The sequence below is a fragment of the Xenopus laevis genome, chromosome 1L, assembly GCF_017654675.1.
Source record: "Xenopus laevis strain J_2021 chromosome 1L, Xenopus_laevis_v10.1, whole genome shotgun sequence".
NCBI classification, from domain to species: Eukaryota; Metazoa; Chordata; class Amphibia; order Anura; family Pipidae; genus Xenopus; species Xenopus laevis.
The window spans coordinates 53,134,463-53,150,134 of record NC_054371.1 but is presented as its reverse complement, the minus strand read 5'-3'; the positions used below and the strand labels follow the sequence as shown (position 1 = coordinate 53,150,134).

Genomic DNA, 15,672 nt, shown 5'->3' with positions numbered 1-15,672 from the left:
CAAATAATCCAGATTGTTTAGGCCAGTAACCACTGGGGTCCATTACTTCAGCTGCACAGCACATAGCTCAGATTAAATTACAAATAAATATATCTTTATTTTTTGATGATTCGTTGTTATAGTGACATTATCCTTGTCTCCTGTAATTATTCGTGCTGCTGTTTATGGCCCACTTATCATGGGATGGAACCTGGCGATTGTAATGAATGCAGTAAATTGCTTTGTGACAAGGTTGAAGGGGCATTATGGTGGCTCATGCTGAAGTAGGCTGCCATATAACTTGCCATTGGTTTTAGCCTTAAAATGTTGGGTTTGTACCAGGAAGGTTTCTGTAGTGATATGGAACTATAAAAACTTGGAACGTGGCAGTATCACTTTAAAAGATATTCTCAAGGTCCTGCCCTGATATTACTGTTACAACATGTACTAAGATAATACCCACGGGCCTTCTTTGATTTGGTGTTTCCTAATCTTTTCTTTTTAAGGGTGCGATTTGCATCCTACATATTGTATGCTGCAATTTTTGATAGCAACTTAATTACAAATTATAACAACATTATAGAAGATGAATTCAATGAATGTACCTATTGATCCTGACATATGTTTTATTGTGTACAGAAACAATACAGCCTGAGAATCTGTCACAACCTGTGAAACATTATAATGCACAGTGAGAGTTGGCTGGCAACACTCTACCTACTGCTGGTCCTCAGTCTTCTGCTCTTATAGGAATGTACAGGACTAGGAGTCAAAATAGGCCCTGGCCCTATTCCAATTACAGTGAGGCCCAAACAGCCTCCTACCATTCCACTAAATAATTGCATCTATTGCATCTTACAGCAGCCCCTCTGGCATTTGCCAGAATCCACAGATTGCCAGTCCGGGCCTGGGGATGTAGGGACACTGCACTTGTATGATCTACTGGATCCTCAGTCATACAAACTAACACTAAAGGAGCATGTGATTGTCTTCAGTTCTGTGGTTCCATCTGTGCTTAAAATGTTATTAATATACAGTATGGCCGCCCAGTTTTTTGTTGCGTGGTATTGTTGCTACTGGTTGCTCCGGGCTTTCTATTCACGTCAGGTTCATGAGCACAAAAAAGCTGTGATTGAATCTCAACAATCAAGGGTTACAGTTGGACCAAGGGGAAAATATGGGTTTGTGATGGTAAGCCTGTCTGACAACAAGAGGCTGGGAAAAATGGAATCCCTGGAAGCTAAAATCTGCCACCTGAATCGGGAATGTATGTAGTGCTACCAATACTACTACAGTCAAGGATATTAAAGAGGAGCTAAACACCCTCCAATGACTTTTACATATGCTGTTGGATCATTCTAGCCCCTTCCACATTTCCCTTACCTCTCCCCATACTTTATGATGGATTTGCTTAGCTAAATGCAGGACGGGTGCTCATCATATTTGCCATGCACCACTTCCATTCACTTTCTGTTTCCTACTCAATATCAGATAAATGCCAGAACATACATACTTTGCTTTGCTAATAATGTGGATTGAGCTCTTTAATGTTGCCTACATGGATACTTACATATATATTACTAATTGACCAAATGCTTTGTATTAGTCCCACCTATTTCCTTCTTGCATTGTGTAATAAAGCCTATGGCCTATGGCAGAAAAAGCAGAATACATCTGGCATATCACATAGCATCCTGCAAATGAGAGAGCTTGTATTTTACATATTTATGCCTGAAGCAGAGCGCAGTAGAGTCAATGTGCTATTGCGTCAGGCGAAGGGAAAATTGAAATGTTTATGTTTAAATGCACAGAGATCTGTCTACAGCTGGTTCCCTTTAAATAGACATTTAGGAACTTCATTTCCGTTGGACAGATAAATGGACAAAAAAGGAAAATGGGCATCAGTTCAGCTGCTTGTTCTTCTCGTGATAAAAGGATGAGCTGTCACAAAGTAAATAAGAAATGTTCTTTCGCTGCCTTTTTAGGCTCTGCTTGGCCTGTGTGCATTTTATTAGCATTTTAATTCTGTCCATCAGGCTGCCTGCTAAACTGATTACTCCCAAATCCTAGTTTTAATAAATGAAGTCAAAATAAATCGCTTTTTCCAGAGTAAATCATTGATTTTGGTTATAGAAAAGATTGACATTTGTGGCAGCTGTAGTTTATGTTTCTATATTTTAGTGTTTTTTTTTTCTTTCACTGACCTGAGCTACCAAAAACAGATTGATTTAATTTAATTGATTTGCTTATTTTGAAAGTGGCAGTTATCCCCCTTTGTTCATCAGGAGTTTGGTGAATGAGGATTGTGCCAGACATACTTTTTAATCACAGTTTTTGTTTTTTCTTGTGCTAAATTTGACAAACAGGGAACTTAAAGCTACTCCATGTTTAGTTCTTGCGAGGTAGATTATCTGCTACCAAAGTGCAACAGAGGGAAAAGAGAGAGGATTGAATACTGTTATCTAATTAAATGATGTACCTCACAAAGACCAAACATGGAGTAGCGCTTTAATGTCCCTGTTTGCCCTGGTTAGCTCAAAAAATAACAAAGACCATAGATTTTTGTGATTAAAACAACAGTCAAAAAGTTTGTTCAGCCCAAGCCCCTTTCATTGAACCCCTTTAATGTCTTTTTTGTAGCGATGCACCGAATCCAGGATTCGGTTCGGAATTCGGCCAGGAATCGTCAGTTTTCAGCAGGATTCGGCCGAATACTTCTGCCTGGCCAAGCCGAATCCGAATCCTAATTTGCATATGCAAATTAGGGTCAGGAAGGGAAATCACGTGACCTTTTTGTCACAAAACAAGGAAGTAAAAAATGTTTTCCCCTTCCCACCCCTAATTTGCATATGCAAATTCAGATTTGGTTCGGTATTCGGCCGAATCTTTCACAAAGGTTTCGGGGGTTCGGCTGAATCCAAAATAGTGGATTCTGTGCATCCCTGCTTTTTTAGGAAACCAAATCCGCTCTGGTTTTTTACTCTTATTTATTATTACATTTTCCTGAAAAATTTTCGGATTTTTTCATCCGAATTTCACAATTTTTTTCAGAATTTTCACTCAAAAACTCTGAAAACTTCAGGGTATTGCACAAAACCCAGCGCACATCAAAAAATCATTGGGACTTCTCCCATTGACTTATATGCAACCTCGACAGGTCTGAGATGCAGGATTTTCAATTCTGATTTTTCCATCCACAGGGTTTGAAAAAACCCTCTGATTTTTTTAAAAGTCAGATTTTACATTATATTTTGCATTCGGAGTTTAGTAAATAACCCCCTAAGTGCAAATTGTCTTACAATACTGCTATAATCATACTAAAATTTCACTTCAAGATTTAACTTTTCTGCTGTTGTCCCTGATAAACAGCATCAGTCAGGTATTAAAAAGCCGAGTAGTTTGCATGTTTGGATACAGGATAATAATCTGCGAGAGCATGCTGATGAAGCTTTAATTTCTATATGTAATAAAGCACATATAACATAGCAACATCTTTTGACTGACAGTGATGAGAGTTACTGGGCTTGCATAGCATTGTACAGTTGGTGTGGCTTATTAGAAAGGTAATCTTGACCTTAAAGAATCACCAATCACCATTTTTATTCAAACCATTACGTAAGCACCCACACTCAGTATGTAATCTTGAAACAACTTAGTTAGCCTGAGATTTTCCATGGAGAATACACAGATTGGATTCCTGTAGGAGAGGCCAAACTTGTAACATATGAGCCATTTCTTGTGTTAATCCCTACCTTGTGTGCTATAAACTGTGATATATCTTTTCACGGTTCATCATAAAGGACTTATCAATGACCCTTACATCACATGCTCTGACGGGTTTCTTTGGGGGAGTTTGACTGGCTTCCATTAGCTGTTGGAATCCTTTTATTTAGGAACACTCTCACAGCCAGAACCTGTGTTTGGTTTTATTAAGGAAATGCCTTTTGTTAAATTTTCCTTGTAACATTTCTGAGAAACCAGTTTAATGCTTAGTTAGTTTCGTTCTCTTCATCTGTCTCAACATTGGACAGTTTTATTCTGCAACCTTGAGCTTATCAGCTGTTGGTGAATTTCATTTCCCAGCAGTGGCTCAGTAGTTGTCTCCAAACACTGACTCAGGGAAGCTTTGATTGGCTATCAGTTTTGTTCCTGCAAAGTCCAGTCAATCACCTTATGCCTCAGGCAGTAAAGCATTAACTATTAGACCCGTGAAGCTAAAAAAAGATTTAGATGGGCTGCAAAAAGCATAAGTATAACTCCAGCGTGTCTTCATAGAATGTTGGTAAATGGCATTTGCAGAGCCACACATTAAAGAATATGTTTCTAAAAAGTTGAAGACATTAATAGTTTTTCTATCTCTTCTCTTTCAGGGATACTCAGTTAATACAGCAGTTGCAGAACCAGATTCGTCTAGAGCAAGAAGGTGTTCCTTGCAAACAAGGAAGTGTTCAGCTGAATACACCACCATCCCCGTCCTTCCCTCCTCCACCTTCCTTCCAGGAGCTGGAGGCCAGTCAGCTTATTACTTCCCCAGAGCAAATGAATGTCCTTGACTCACATAATTCTCCAATGCAGCCAGCAAGCTCATTCAACTATGCCAGGCCTAAACAGTTTATTGCTGCTCAGAACATAAGCCCCACCTCAGGCTATATGTCTCCATCGTCTGGTTCCTCAACTTCTAGTCTACCATCGCCAATGTCACCTTCAACCCCTCAGAAGCAATTTGGCAGGCCTCCAGTTCCTCCTTTCACTCAGCCATTTCCCCAAGAAGGGGAACAGTTTTGGTCTCCAGCTTCATCATCTCCTCCTCCTCCCCCTCCTCCTGTTTTAAGTCCAACTGCAAATTATTCTGTTGTTGAGGCATTTCCACTTCCGCCACCTCCACCACCACCACTTCCAGTTTCTGCACTTACACCTTCCTACAGTCCATCACCTTCGCCAACTGGAAGAGCTCCCAGTTCCAGCCAGAGCCCAGCCGCCTTTATCAGTTCCATGCTGCCTCCTCAGCCATCACCAATTACTTTCAATGAACTTGGGCTTCCTAAAGGTGTAATGCCTCCGTAAGTACATCATTTCTTGTTAATTCTCTTATATGATGAAAACAAGCTGTTCTAATATGCTTGGAGACATTACGCAACAAACTTTCATTTGCCAGTCTTTCCTTATAAGCTAGCATTTCTTGTATGGTCCCTAGGGTTTCCTGCAGGTTACTGAGATAGAAAGCAGACATTTATTTATGTCTGTCTGTATGCAACCAGCCTACTGAATTCAAAAAGAGATTATCACTAAGAGGATGATTGGTGCTTTGTACAATGGAAAAAAAAAAAACCTTGAAAACTGGAAAATAGTAACATTTGTCTGGTGGCAAAAAACATATGTGCTAAAAGTAGTTCCCCTGATATTTGATCTATTCAGAATACATATTTGTTCAAAGCCATGATTCATTTTCCTGCTTTCTCTTTAGGAAGCTTTCTTAATTCAATAAAGGGAAATAAAATATCAAGTTTTACCACTTTTTGTCTGTTTGAGAATAGCAAGGGACTGACCAATTCATAATGATAGCAGTGTTGTGTTACTGCAACTCCAGGTTATACACTTGGCCTCCAATACCATGTTTTCTTTCCATTGTTTAACCAATATGTGTGTGTTGTATGTATGTATGTATGTATGTGTATATATATATATATACAGTATATAGACAAGGTACGATTGGTTTAAAACATGGAGACTGCATTGGTAAGTTGTTTACACAGGAAGGATTGTCTTATAATAGGGCTGTTAGACAGTGTTTCATGCTGGTACAAGTTTCTCTATTCTTTGAATGCTGAATATTTTCACTTCAGTAGATGTGATAGAGCCTCAGACTGGAGATATAACTGATTTATTCTGCACTTAATGAGGAACACTTATTTTTGTACTGAGTTATATTTAGGGCAAGGTAGAGCCTGTTTTATTGGTATGGATTAGTAATTTAAACAGCTAGAGTGCCATTATGCAAACGTTTATTAAAGAAACAGGATGCTCGTGAAAAATATTTAGCCAAACACACTTGCTGTGTTCCACTTGTGCAGAGCTCTTGCTATCAGTTGTTTTTGAAATTGTAGATAAGCAACAGCCAAAGATCACTCATTGTTACCAATAACCCAGCTCATTATTGAAGAACTTCCTCAATCCTCATATTGTTGCACAAGTCACATACTGCTATACAGACATACTGTTATATTAGTCTGTCAGGAAAAGCGTAGACAGTTTTTCAAATGTGTTTTGTAACAACATCCTATGATATTTGCCCTGTTTTAGTTACCCTCCCCTTTAGCTCCTGGGATTCCTTTGATGGCAAAGAGCAGATCCTAAAAAAAGTTGTTGGTGTCACAGTTCAGCTGATTTCTCTCTCAGTTGTGCAGGCAATTATTTTCTAACCCTCATAAATTGTACCCCAGTGCAGTAATCTATAGAAGTCCGAGATTTCATTTCATTATTCTACTTGTGGCAGACAGGTCAAAGCCAGATGCTGATTGACTGCTATGGGTTACTGCAATCCGGCAAATTTGCTCAGTGATATTAAATGAGCCCCAGTCAGCTGTTTTCAGTTTGCTTTTAAAACATCTCATTATTATTCCCCTCCCTTGTATGAAAGTACACATTATTATTATTATCATTATTATTAATGTTAATAATAATAACCTGTGTTTTAAAGCTGTTAAAAATTACTAAACATCCTGATTTTTTATTGCCAATAGCCAAATATATGTCACTATGAATTACTACTCTGTCTATGAATCTAGTATGCACTAATAAAGACGCACCCCAAAGAAGGCCATATAGGGGGAAACTTTGGTATTAACAGATGTCTCCTAATTGCCCATCAACATGCCAATGCCCCCCAACAAGTAAATCTATGCAACTAAACACTTACACTGAACATACTCTCAGCTTACTCTGCAAAGATGCAGAGTAGAATAGTAAATCATTTCAAAAATAACAAGTCAAGCAAAGCTGCTAAGGTCTCTTCCATCATTGACCCGTCCATGGTGGGTGCTAGGCATTTTCATCAAAACAACCCCTGTGTGCTGAAACCTTGATCGGCATTCATAACCTTGGCATCAAATGCAAATATCACTTGTTACATGTTAAAAACACCCACAGGAACTTGGTCGTGATAATAACGCCAAAAAATTTTGAGAATTCACTCGCCTAAATAGGTTTAATGAGGTTAAAGTCTTTCAACAAGCTCATTAGGATCAAGGTTCTCTGGCTCTACATACAAACATGCCTCAAGTATAAACAAAAAAATACTTTTAGGTGTGTTACCAAGAACTCTCTCCAGCTGAAATATTCCTCGGGAGATAATATCAGGGATATATGATCTCTTTGCTTTAAAGTTAATTGATGTTATTATAAGGGCACAAAATTGGAGCAATTACAGGGCAAAGCGATGGCACCATGTGTTAGAAATTACTAGCACCCACGACATGTATAGTATTTTTTCTCTTTTACAGATCCATAGGGTAACTATTCTTTTTTTAAAAAAAAATATGTTTTAATAATGCTATACCAGTTAGTCTTAAAATATAAGGATTTGTTTTGACAAAATCAGCAAAACTATGTGTTATTTGAGACACATGCCCCTATTTAATTCCAGGACAACAGAAGAATACCGATAATTAGCTTTAGTTTTGCAGTTTCAGTTTTTCTTCTCCAGGTTTATAGTTTTAATTTGATACAGTCCATTTACTAAGACCTAGTCCAGACCTTCCTAATAAATCAGATTAGCATGGAAAATGTCGTAGAGTCAGATAAGAAAACTAAATAAAATTATAAATCTGATTTGACTTATCAGTTCTATTACATGTGAAATCATTCTGTATCCAGCCATTCCATCTCAGGTTCATGGGGGGGGGGGTTTTGCTGGTCATTTAATATAAAAATCTTTGGGTTTAATGAGCATTAACGTGATTTATGCACATTTTTGTCATGTGTATGGCAATTTTAAAAAGGGAGCAGTCATAATGGTGGCCAAATGTTATCATATATAAGGCTTACCCAGCCTCATTCTGACATAGTTTCTCTGTCTCTGCTGTATATATATATATATTAATAACTCTGACTCTAAATATTCTCAGAATGTTGAAAAAAACTAAAAGCATTGGTTCCAAGCATGTCAGAATAGGTCTTGGTCCCTGTTGACATGATGGCATTCCTTTTGGATTTTTCGATAAAGCTTTGACTTTAAGTAATGAAGGACAGAACCACATCAGTAATCATGGGGTCCAATACTAATTAGTTAGCAGGGCCATTCCTTCAGGGTAAACTATTTACAAAAAAGGCATTCAGTGTCTGACATAGTGTAGGTTGGGGTAAACTTACCCAAATTAATGGGGGGTCCAGGTGCTCAAGCCCCAGACCATCATCTCAGGGAGGCAAACAATTGCAAAATAGAAAAAGGCTGGCACAATCTGGACCACAATCGACAAGATGATGCAGTAAAAAAGTTTTTATTTAGGTAAAAAACATCATTAAAACTTTAATTTGAGACTAAGTTTTACTTATTTAAAAAAAATCTAAAGAACCCAGCATTGAAAATAAAGAAACACAAACTGACACAGTAAAGGAATATAATAGAACTTTCACCAGATCATCCAGCACCAATATTTATGCATTGCTTACTGTAAGAGGACTGGAAACCATTTTGGCCATGCCTCCTCTGCAAGGAATTTCTTTTTCTCCCAGCATGGTATTTCCATATACATACTGTTTTTACCTTTGAATAGCCAAATAATCATTCCAGCTCATAAAATGTGTTATGCTTCAATACGTGCTCAAGTTTGTCTAAAATGGGTGGTCTTTGAAACCTCTCCAAGGAGAAAACTTCACAAACATGGATTTTCAGTTTATTAGCACTGTAAAAGAAATTCCCATCACAGCAGAACTTTATTTAGATGTATGTTTATGTTTGCATTAGACATCTGGATGTGCATGATGGGTTTGCCCCACATGTAGTCTCTGTAGTCACTGAATATAGTGGCCAGCAGTCTACTTGTACTTTGCACATGTTTATTTCTAGTTCAGATCAGCAAGTATTAATTAGAGGAAGAATATTCTATCATAAGGATAAATCTACACCTACTTTCCACATGCCCATGTATCTACTCTTTCTTTCTTTTCAGGAATTTGAACTTGACAAAATATTGATAATTTCTGTTTATTTTGGCAGTGGTTTCCCAAAGAAATCTGGCCGCACTGCGCGCATAGCATCCGATGAAGAGATCCAGGGCACAAAAGACGCGGTCATACAGGACCTGGAGCGAAAGCTTCGTTTCAAAGAGGAGCTTATGAACAATGGCCAGCCGGTATTACAATAACCAATACATAGAATGGGGTCTGTGTTGCACTAACTTTCTCAGGCTGCTCTTACTTAGATTATAATCAAGGGCATGTGAGTGGAGTTCATTATTCTTCAAGCTGCATTGTTTAAGGTTCATTCCTTCATTCCTATCTCTTGGGAATCTGTTCAAGAATTGCCAGGTTACTTGTCCAGACAGAGAGTGATAAGCAGCCAGGTTCTGTTATTCTTAAAGTAATTCAGAATCCAACGAAAATGCTGTTGTTTACTAGAATTCACGCTGCTTTCTGAAGTGATGAAATAAATATTTAGGCAATTCGTTTTCTATTTCAATAATTCATAGCTAGTATGATCTCACAGATATTGTGTTATAGGATACTGAACTGGACTGAACAAGAGCATTAGTTAAAGAGAGAGAGAGAGAGAGCGAGAGCAATTAAACTGGTGCAAGGACAGAATCTATGTACAGTACTTAAAAACTCACCTTCTAGACTTTCAACTTTCAGATGGGAAAATAAAATTTTTATTCAGATGGGAAAATCACATTTTTGGGGGATACCCGTGGACCTTAATTATAAAAGTAATCAGCAGCATTGTTTCACACCAAATATAATGGAGATATAACAGTAGCTAAGTGACTGTGAGGTCTTGATTCTTTAACTTTTGCTAGTCTATACTAAGCATATTTTAAAATATATATAAAATGGGAGTGTGTGTGTTGAGTTTTGTTCAAAAGATCCCTCTCTGTCTAGACTTTCTCTAATGTACCTTAATTATTTTTGGCATCTTCCCTCTGGTGGGATGACCACCGGGACATTATGATATCTATTTAATATAAGTACTCGATCACACTGGGCCTAGAACAATCATCAGCCATGTCTACAGGCATGCTTCCAGCCCTTCATCAGATTAAATAAAAACTATAATATCTCTATTTCTCCAGGGAGACTAAGGAATGATAACTGCAATATTAACTGGGTGCACATGTTCAGATCTGGAACAAGGAGACAGATCCCTGTCCAATATAACAACATAGATTGTTGGAAATTTTGCCAATGCCATCCCAGAACCCAATCAATTGCCGGTGCAAGTAAATCCAATTAGCAGATGATTAGATATATTAATATATATATACACATGGAGAACAGATCATTGTCCAAAGCCATTCAACAACATATGAACAAAATCTGCTTGATTATTACAATTACATTTATTACTGCATGTCTTGCATTGTACAGGGCTCTTTGGCTCCTCGTATTCCTTCTCACCCAAACTATGTTGGTTACTATGATTATTACTATCACAGGCTTATTTTTAAGAATAAGACAGAGGCAGTTCAATTACTAATAGTCAAATCAACTTTTTCCTGAGTTGTTGTCCAGAAAAACCTCTATTTTAGCCACACAAAATACAGCCATGCATATCTCCAACCAATACTTTGTAACAAACTAAAACTATTTTTTCTCCTGCATCAAGAAATTGACATATGAGGAGAAAATGGCTCGTCGGTTGCTTGGTGCTGACAACGCAGCAACAGTGTTTAACATCCAGGAACCAGAGGAGGATGGGAATGCACAGGTAAGCACTTTACAGTCACATTATTGTTTGAATTAACTGGCGTTTCAGTACAGAAGTTGTTTGGTTCAGACTTGAAACCTTAAATCTATATTTAAACATTATTATGCGGTTTATTCTGGTATTTATTTTACATATGTTCTAGCAACATATTTTTTTTGTACAATAAGTGTTGGTAAATGTATTTTTAGTTAAAGGAAGTGCCCACATCCAATTTGGCTGAATAAGAAAAAACATTTCCCTTGCCAGGTAGTTACCCCTCCACTTTACTGTCACTGGAATGTAGCCCTGGAACCGTGACAATATTGCTTATCTCTTATTATCTCAAAATAATATTTTTCCTAATGGCTGCTTAAACACTGAACGCAAAAGAAAGTTGTTTTTTTCCCCATAACGGTCATGTGATTTGAAGTCTTTTCTGGAAGCAATTAGAAACCCCACGTCCTCTTATTAACCTGTGGGAAATTTCATCTTGATGCTTGAATGAAGGTTTAGTAATGTGGATGACCCTAATAAAATTGCATTGCTGCTTGACGTGTCTGAAAAGTTGAACCTTACACTTCCAGCTTAGCATAGATTAGTGGCCCTGCGGTATAGTCTAATCTTGCCAGACAGATTTCAAGTAATGTAGCTTTCATATCAATCCCTAGATCCAGACAGCCTTCCTTTTCCTTCCCTAGACTATAAATAAAACCACATGAGGCCTCTTCAGTATAAGGTAACAACAGAGAGGCCTATATTGAACGCTACTTGCCACAGCAAACCCAATACAGTTCAGGGAGTGGTATAGTTGTGGTTCTCTAACTGGAAACCCTATGGGGTATATTTATCAAAGAGTGAAGTTAATAGTGAAGTTCCGCCACTAGAGTGAAATTCCGCCACTCTCCATTCATTTCTATGGGATTTTTATAGGCGTATTTATCAAAGGGAGAACTTTCACTTTCACCCATTGATAAATACGCCTTTCAAAATCCCATAGAAATGAATTGAGAGCTGCAGACTTTCACTCTAGTGGCGGAACTTCACTCTTTGATAAATTTACCCCTATACATGGACATGCCTGTAGCTAATGGTGGTTAATACAGAAGAGGCCTGAGTTCCGTAGCCTTGTAACATGGCACTAACTTCTATCACTTTCTTATAAAGCTAAATTATGCATTCCAGTTGTTCTTCATACTCTCTTTCCAATGGAGGCTATTTAAAAATGTATATAACAGTAAAATATGCAGACATGTTTCAAAATGGTTTTTCAAATAATTTAGAACCCACTCAAGCATGTGAATCCTGGGTGAAAAAGAAACCATGACATTTGCTTCTATAGATGTCTTTTTGGCGAATGGCACCAAGTAATTTTTTTACTATAGCACAGTAGGTAGGACCATGACTGCAAAACCATTGAACCAGCTCATTACTCAATAACACTTTCCTAAATGTTACCTTTCATCCTGTTTTCTACCTTTGCAGGAAGTTGACTCTCTTGACGCTTCTGTAGAAAGTCCCCTTGACACTCAAAAGGTTACTCTCTCTCACTTTTTCTCTCTCTCCTCCTTTGCTAGAGAACACACCTTCTGCACTACTTATCCTTGTTAAGTTTGCAGTCATGGAATTCCGATTCTTTATTTTAATTTTGTCACAGTTTGTGGGTTTATATAAATGACACAACATTCTTTTTATTATTTGTAAAGGAATATCACTATAAAAACATGGATTTCCGTATCTGACAGCATGAAAGTGTGTGTTTGTGTATATATATCAGATATATATTATGGATGTTTCAAAGCCTGGATTTAACATAGGATTTGGACAGATTTTGGCACCTTTTGCAAGATTCAGATTTTGTTACATCCCGAATTCAGTCAAAGCCTTGATATCAATGTAGGGTTGAACCTTTGTACAACTGATGGTAATTTGCTGAATTTGAATATATACAATAATATACAGGAATGGTATCTGTTATCTGGAATGCCTGCAACTGGGTTTTTTTCCTAAATGTGGGATCTTTCCTAAACTTGGGATCTTTCTGTAATTTGGGGCACCATGTCTTAGAGCTGCTAAAACAAAACATATTGGGGGTCATTTATAAACTTCGCGCAGGGCAGATTGGTTCGCAAAGTGAATATATTTGCCCTGCGCATGGTTATATTTATAAAGCTGAATAAGAGGGTGCAAACAGAATTGCGAATTTTTTATTCACAATGCGAATGTCTAAAGGGGCTTTATAAATATGTCACAATTCGCAAATTGCGAATCTTTATGCGTACACTCTGCGACTCAATTACGCCACAACTTTGGTGGCGGATAAAATATTCGCAAAACAGTTTTGCAAACTGCGAAGTTAAGTTACTGTCAACGCTATTTTCGCGCACAACAACCTCGCACATTGGGTGCGCTCGCGCAAACTCCTGTCTCATTTGCGCACCATTTGCGAAAATTTATTCACACTGCGAATTCGCAAAAACCGGAAAGACGGGCAGAGCAGTGCAATATATTAGCGCTCAGCAAAAAACATGCGCAATACAACCATTTGCGAAAAATATGCGCTGCGCGAACTTTATAAATGACCCCCGTTGAGTTGTAATTGTACTAGAAGGTACTATCTTTTATTTTACATAGAAAGAGCAAAATAAACGTTTAAATTAGACACTATAGAAAATAGCAATTTTTATTTCTGAGCTCTCTGGATAACAGGACCCATACCTGTGTGTGTATGCGTGATATATATATAAATATATACCTGGTGTTTAATAAGGGCCTCGATAAGTTGCACTTATAACAAAGAATACATTTTAGTTGATAAAATATTCTGTTTAAATATATATAAATATATAATAAATGGCTGTATGTTTAAATGAATCATTATGGAAAAGCATTGTAATTTATGTTGTACTATAGCACAAAGGAAAACCTTAGAAAACCTTTAGGTATATCAAAATATTATTTCGAGTTGCTGGAAATAGCAGGGGCTATTTCTGAAAGTTGCTGAAGAATTCAGGATAGAGTAAAAAATACCCTGGGAAATACAATAGGGTATTTTGCACCTGCTTGGCCTGCTACACAGAACTGTTGTGTTTACTCTCACTAAACAAGCCATTGAGTAATGAATGAGTCACTGTGCAAAGATAAACAACCAGTGCAGTGTATTATGTTACTTTCACATTACCCTGCCTGTGTTTTCATAGGTAGCCTACCTGAAACCAGAAATATTGTCTCTTTGCATATGCCATTACACATTGGCATGAAAGCACCATACGTTTCAAAAGAGCCATACTAATATGGAAATAATAAAAATAATACCTCATTCAGGAAAGTACAAAAAGTACCTTGAAATTAATGGCATTAATAAATTAGATTGATACATTGAAAAATGAAAGCAAAGACGTTGAATGAGACATTGGTGACTCATCTAACATGAAAAATGTTAAAGCTGTAAATAGCAATATTTTACTATGGCTGGCCCCAATATATTACTATCACTATTCATGAAGGGCCAGTAGTAGTATAAATATAGTAGACAAGTAGCAATAAGAACCAAAGAGGAATTAGTCTGATACAAACCTAATGGTCAGGTCAAGAAAACAAGTCTAGTCCAAAGATACTGTATGTCAGTCAGTTCTCCAAAATGGGGTTGAGAGCTCCTCAGGGTTTGAGGCACTAAAATAGAGACAGGTCCCAAGTATATCTTATTGTACTGGCTTGTCATTTGATACATTTTTCTTTGCTTATCCTTGTTGGCGCAACATTTTTCTTCACTGCTTAATAAATGCATACTTGGGAATACCTACTTGTTCTGCATATCTGTAAATGTTTCAGCCGATCTGGTTATGTAAATATCTACGTGTGCTTCTGTGTGACTGTCCCATAAATACTTGCCTAATTTCCCATAGCAACTAATCAACAGGATCAGTTGTTTGAAAGCAGTCATAGACTTTTTATTACATTCTCTGTTATCTTATGGTATCATGGTCTGCATTAAAGGAGGAGGCAAGGCGCTCTTTACTTGGGGGTGCCAAATGTTAGGCACCCCCAACTGATTGTATATACTTATCAGGCCGGTGCTCCTATCAGCAGAAAACTGTACCGGGGGTTCTTCCAGAGGAGCAATTGGCTTCTGGCTTCTTCTATCTTCCCACAAGTGGACATGCACAGTAACGCGAAAAGCCAAACCTTGTGGAGAAGTTGGCGATTTCGTTCTACTGGGCATGGGTCTTCTTTTTGAAGAAAGAAGAAGAAGGAAGCAGCTCGCTCCTTGGTGCTCTCTGGATGAACCCTCAGACCAGTGCTGTTTTTTCCTGATAGTAGCACAGGCCCGGGTGTGAGGTAAGTATATATAATCACTTGAGGGTGCCTAAACTTTTGCACCCCCAATTAAATATCCCCTTCCTTCACCTTTAAAGATGTTTTTTCTTCCCTCTTTCTAACTTTATTAGAGGCCTAAAAAAGCTCTAAACTTTGTGATCGCTTAGGATATACGTACTCCAATCCAAAATGTCATCCTCATAGTAGGACCTTATATACTTCATCTGACTTCAATAGAACTTACTGTGTCGACTCTGAATAGAATAATAAGAAAACAATTAGAAAAGACTGGTGTCGCTCCAGACTGTACATGTTTTGTCTGTTTCCTTCCACTCTTTGGATTTCTAGTGGGAAAACATCTGTTCTATATTGAAAAGAAATCTTTAGCTTCATTCAGATCCAAGTTTGCTCAAGAAATATGTTATTTAATGCTGGAGCTAAAGTCAAGAATCTCAGAGAGATATTGTGAGATTTATATA

At 37.6% G+C, this 15,672-nt stretch overlaps 1 protein-coding gene across 5 annotated transcripts in view; it reads left to right on the top strand.

Moving 5' to 3' along the window:
- palld.L (palladin, cytoskeletal associated protein L homeolog) overlaps positions 1 to 15,672 on the top strand; it is a 214,722-nt gene that overhangs the window by 175,216 nt on the left and 23,834 nt on the right. For 4 of the 5 annotated variants that reach the window (XM_018230932.2, XM_041589224.1, XM_041589225.1 and 1 more), the window contains 4 exons: positions 4,350 to 5,039; positions 9,194 to 9,329; positions 10,799 to 10,900; positions 12,362 to 12,412. In XM_018230932.2, coding sequence (XP_018086421.1) covers positions 4,350 to 5,039; positions 9,194 to 9,329; positions 10,799 to 10,900; positions 12,362 to 12,412 — 979 coding nt within the window. The remainder of the gene's footprint in view (positions 1 to 4,349; positions 5,040 to 9,193; positions 9,330 to 10,798; positions 10,901 to 12,361; positions 12,413 to 15,672) is intronic. The other variant, XM_018230939.2, reaches the window with a different exon arrangement.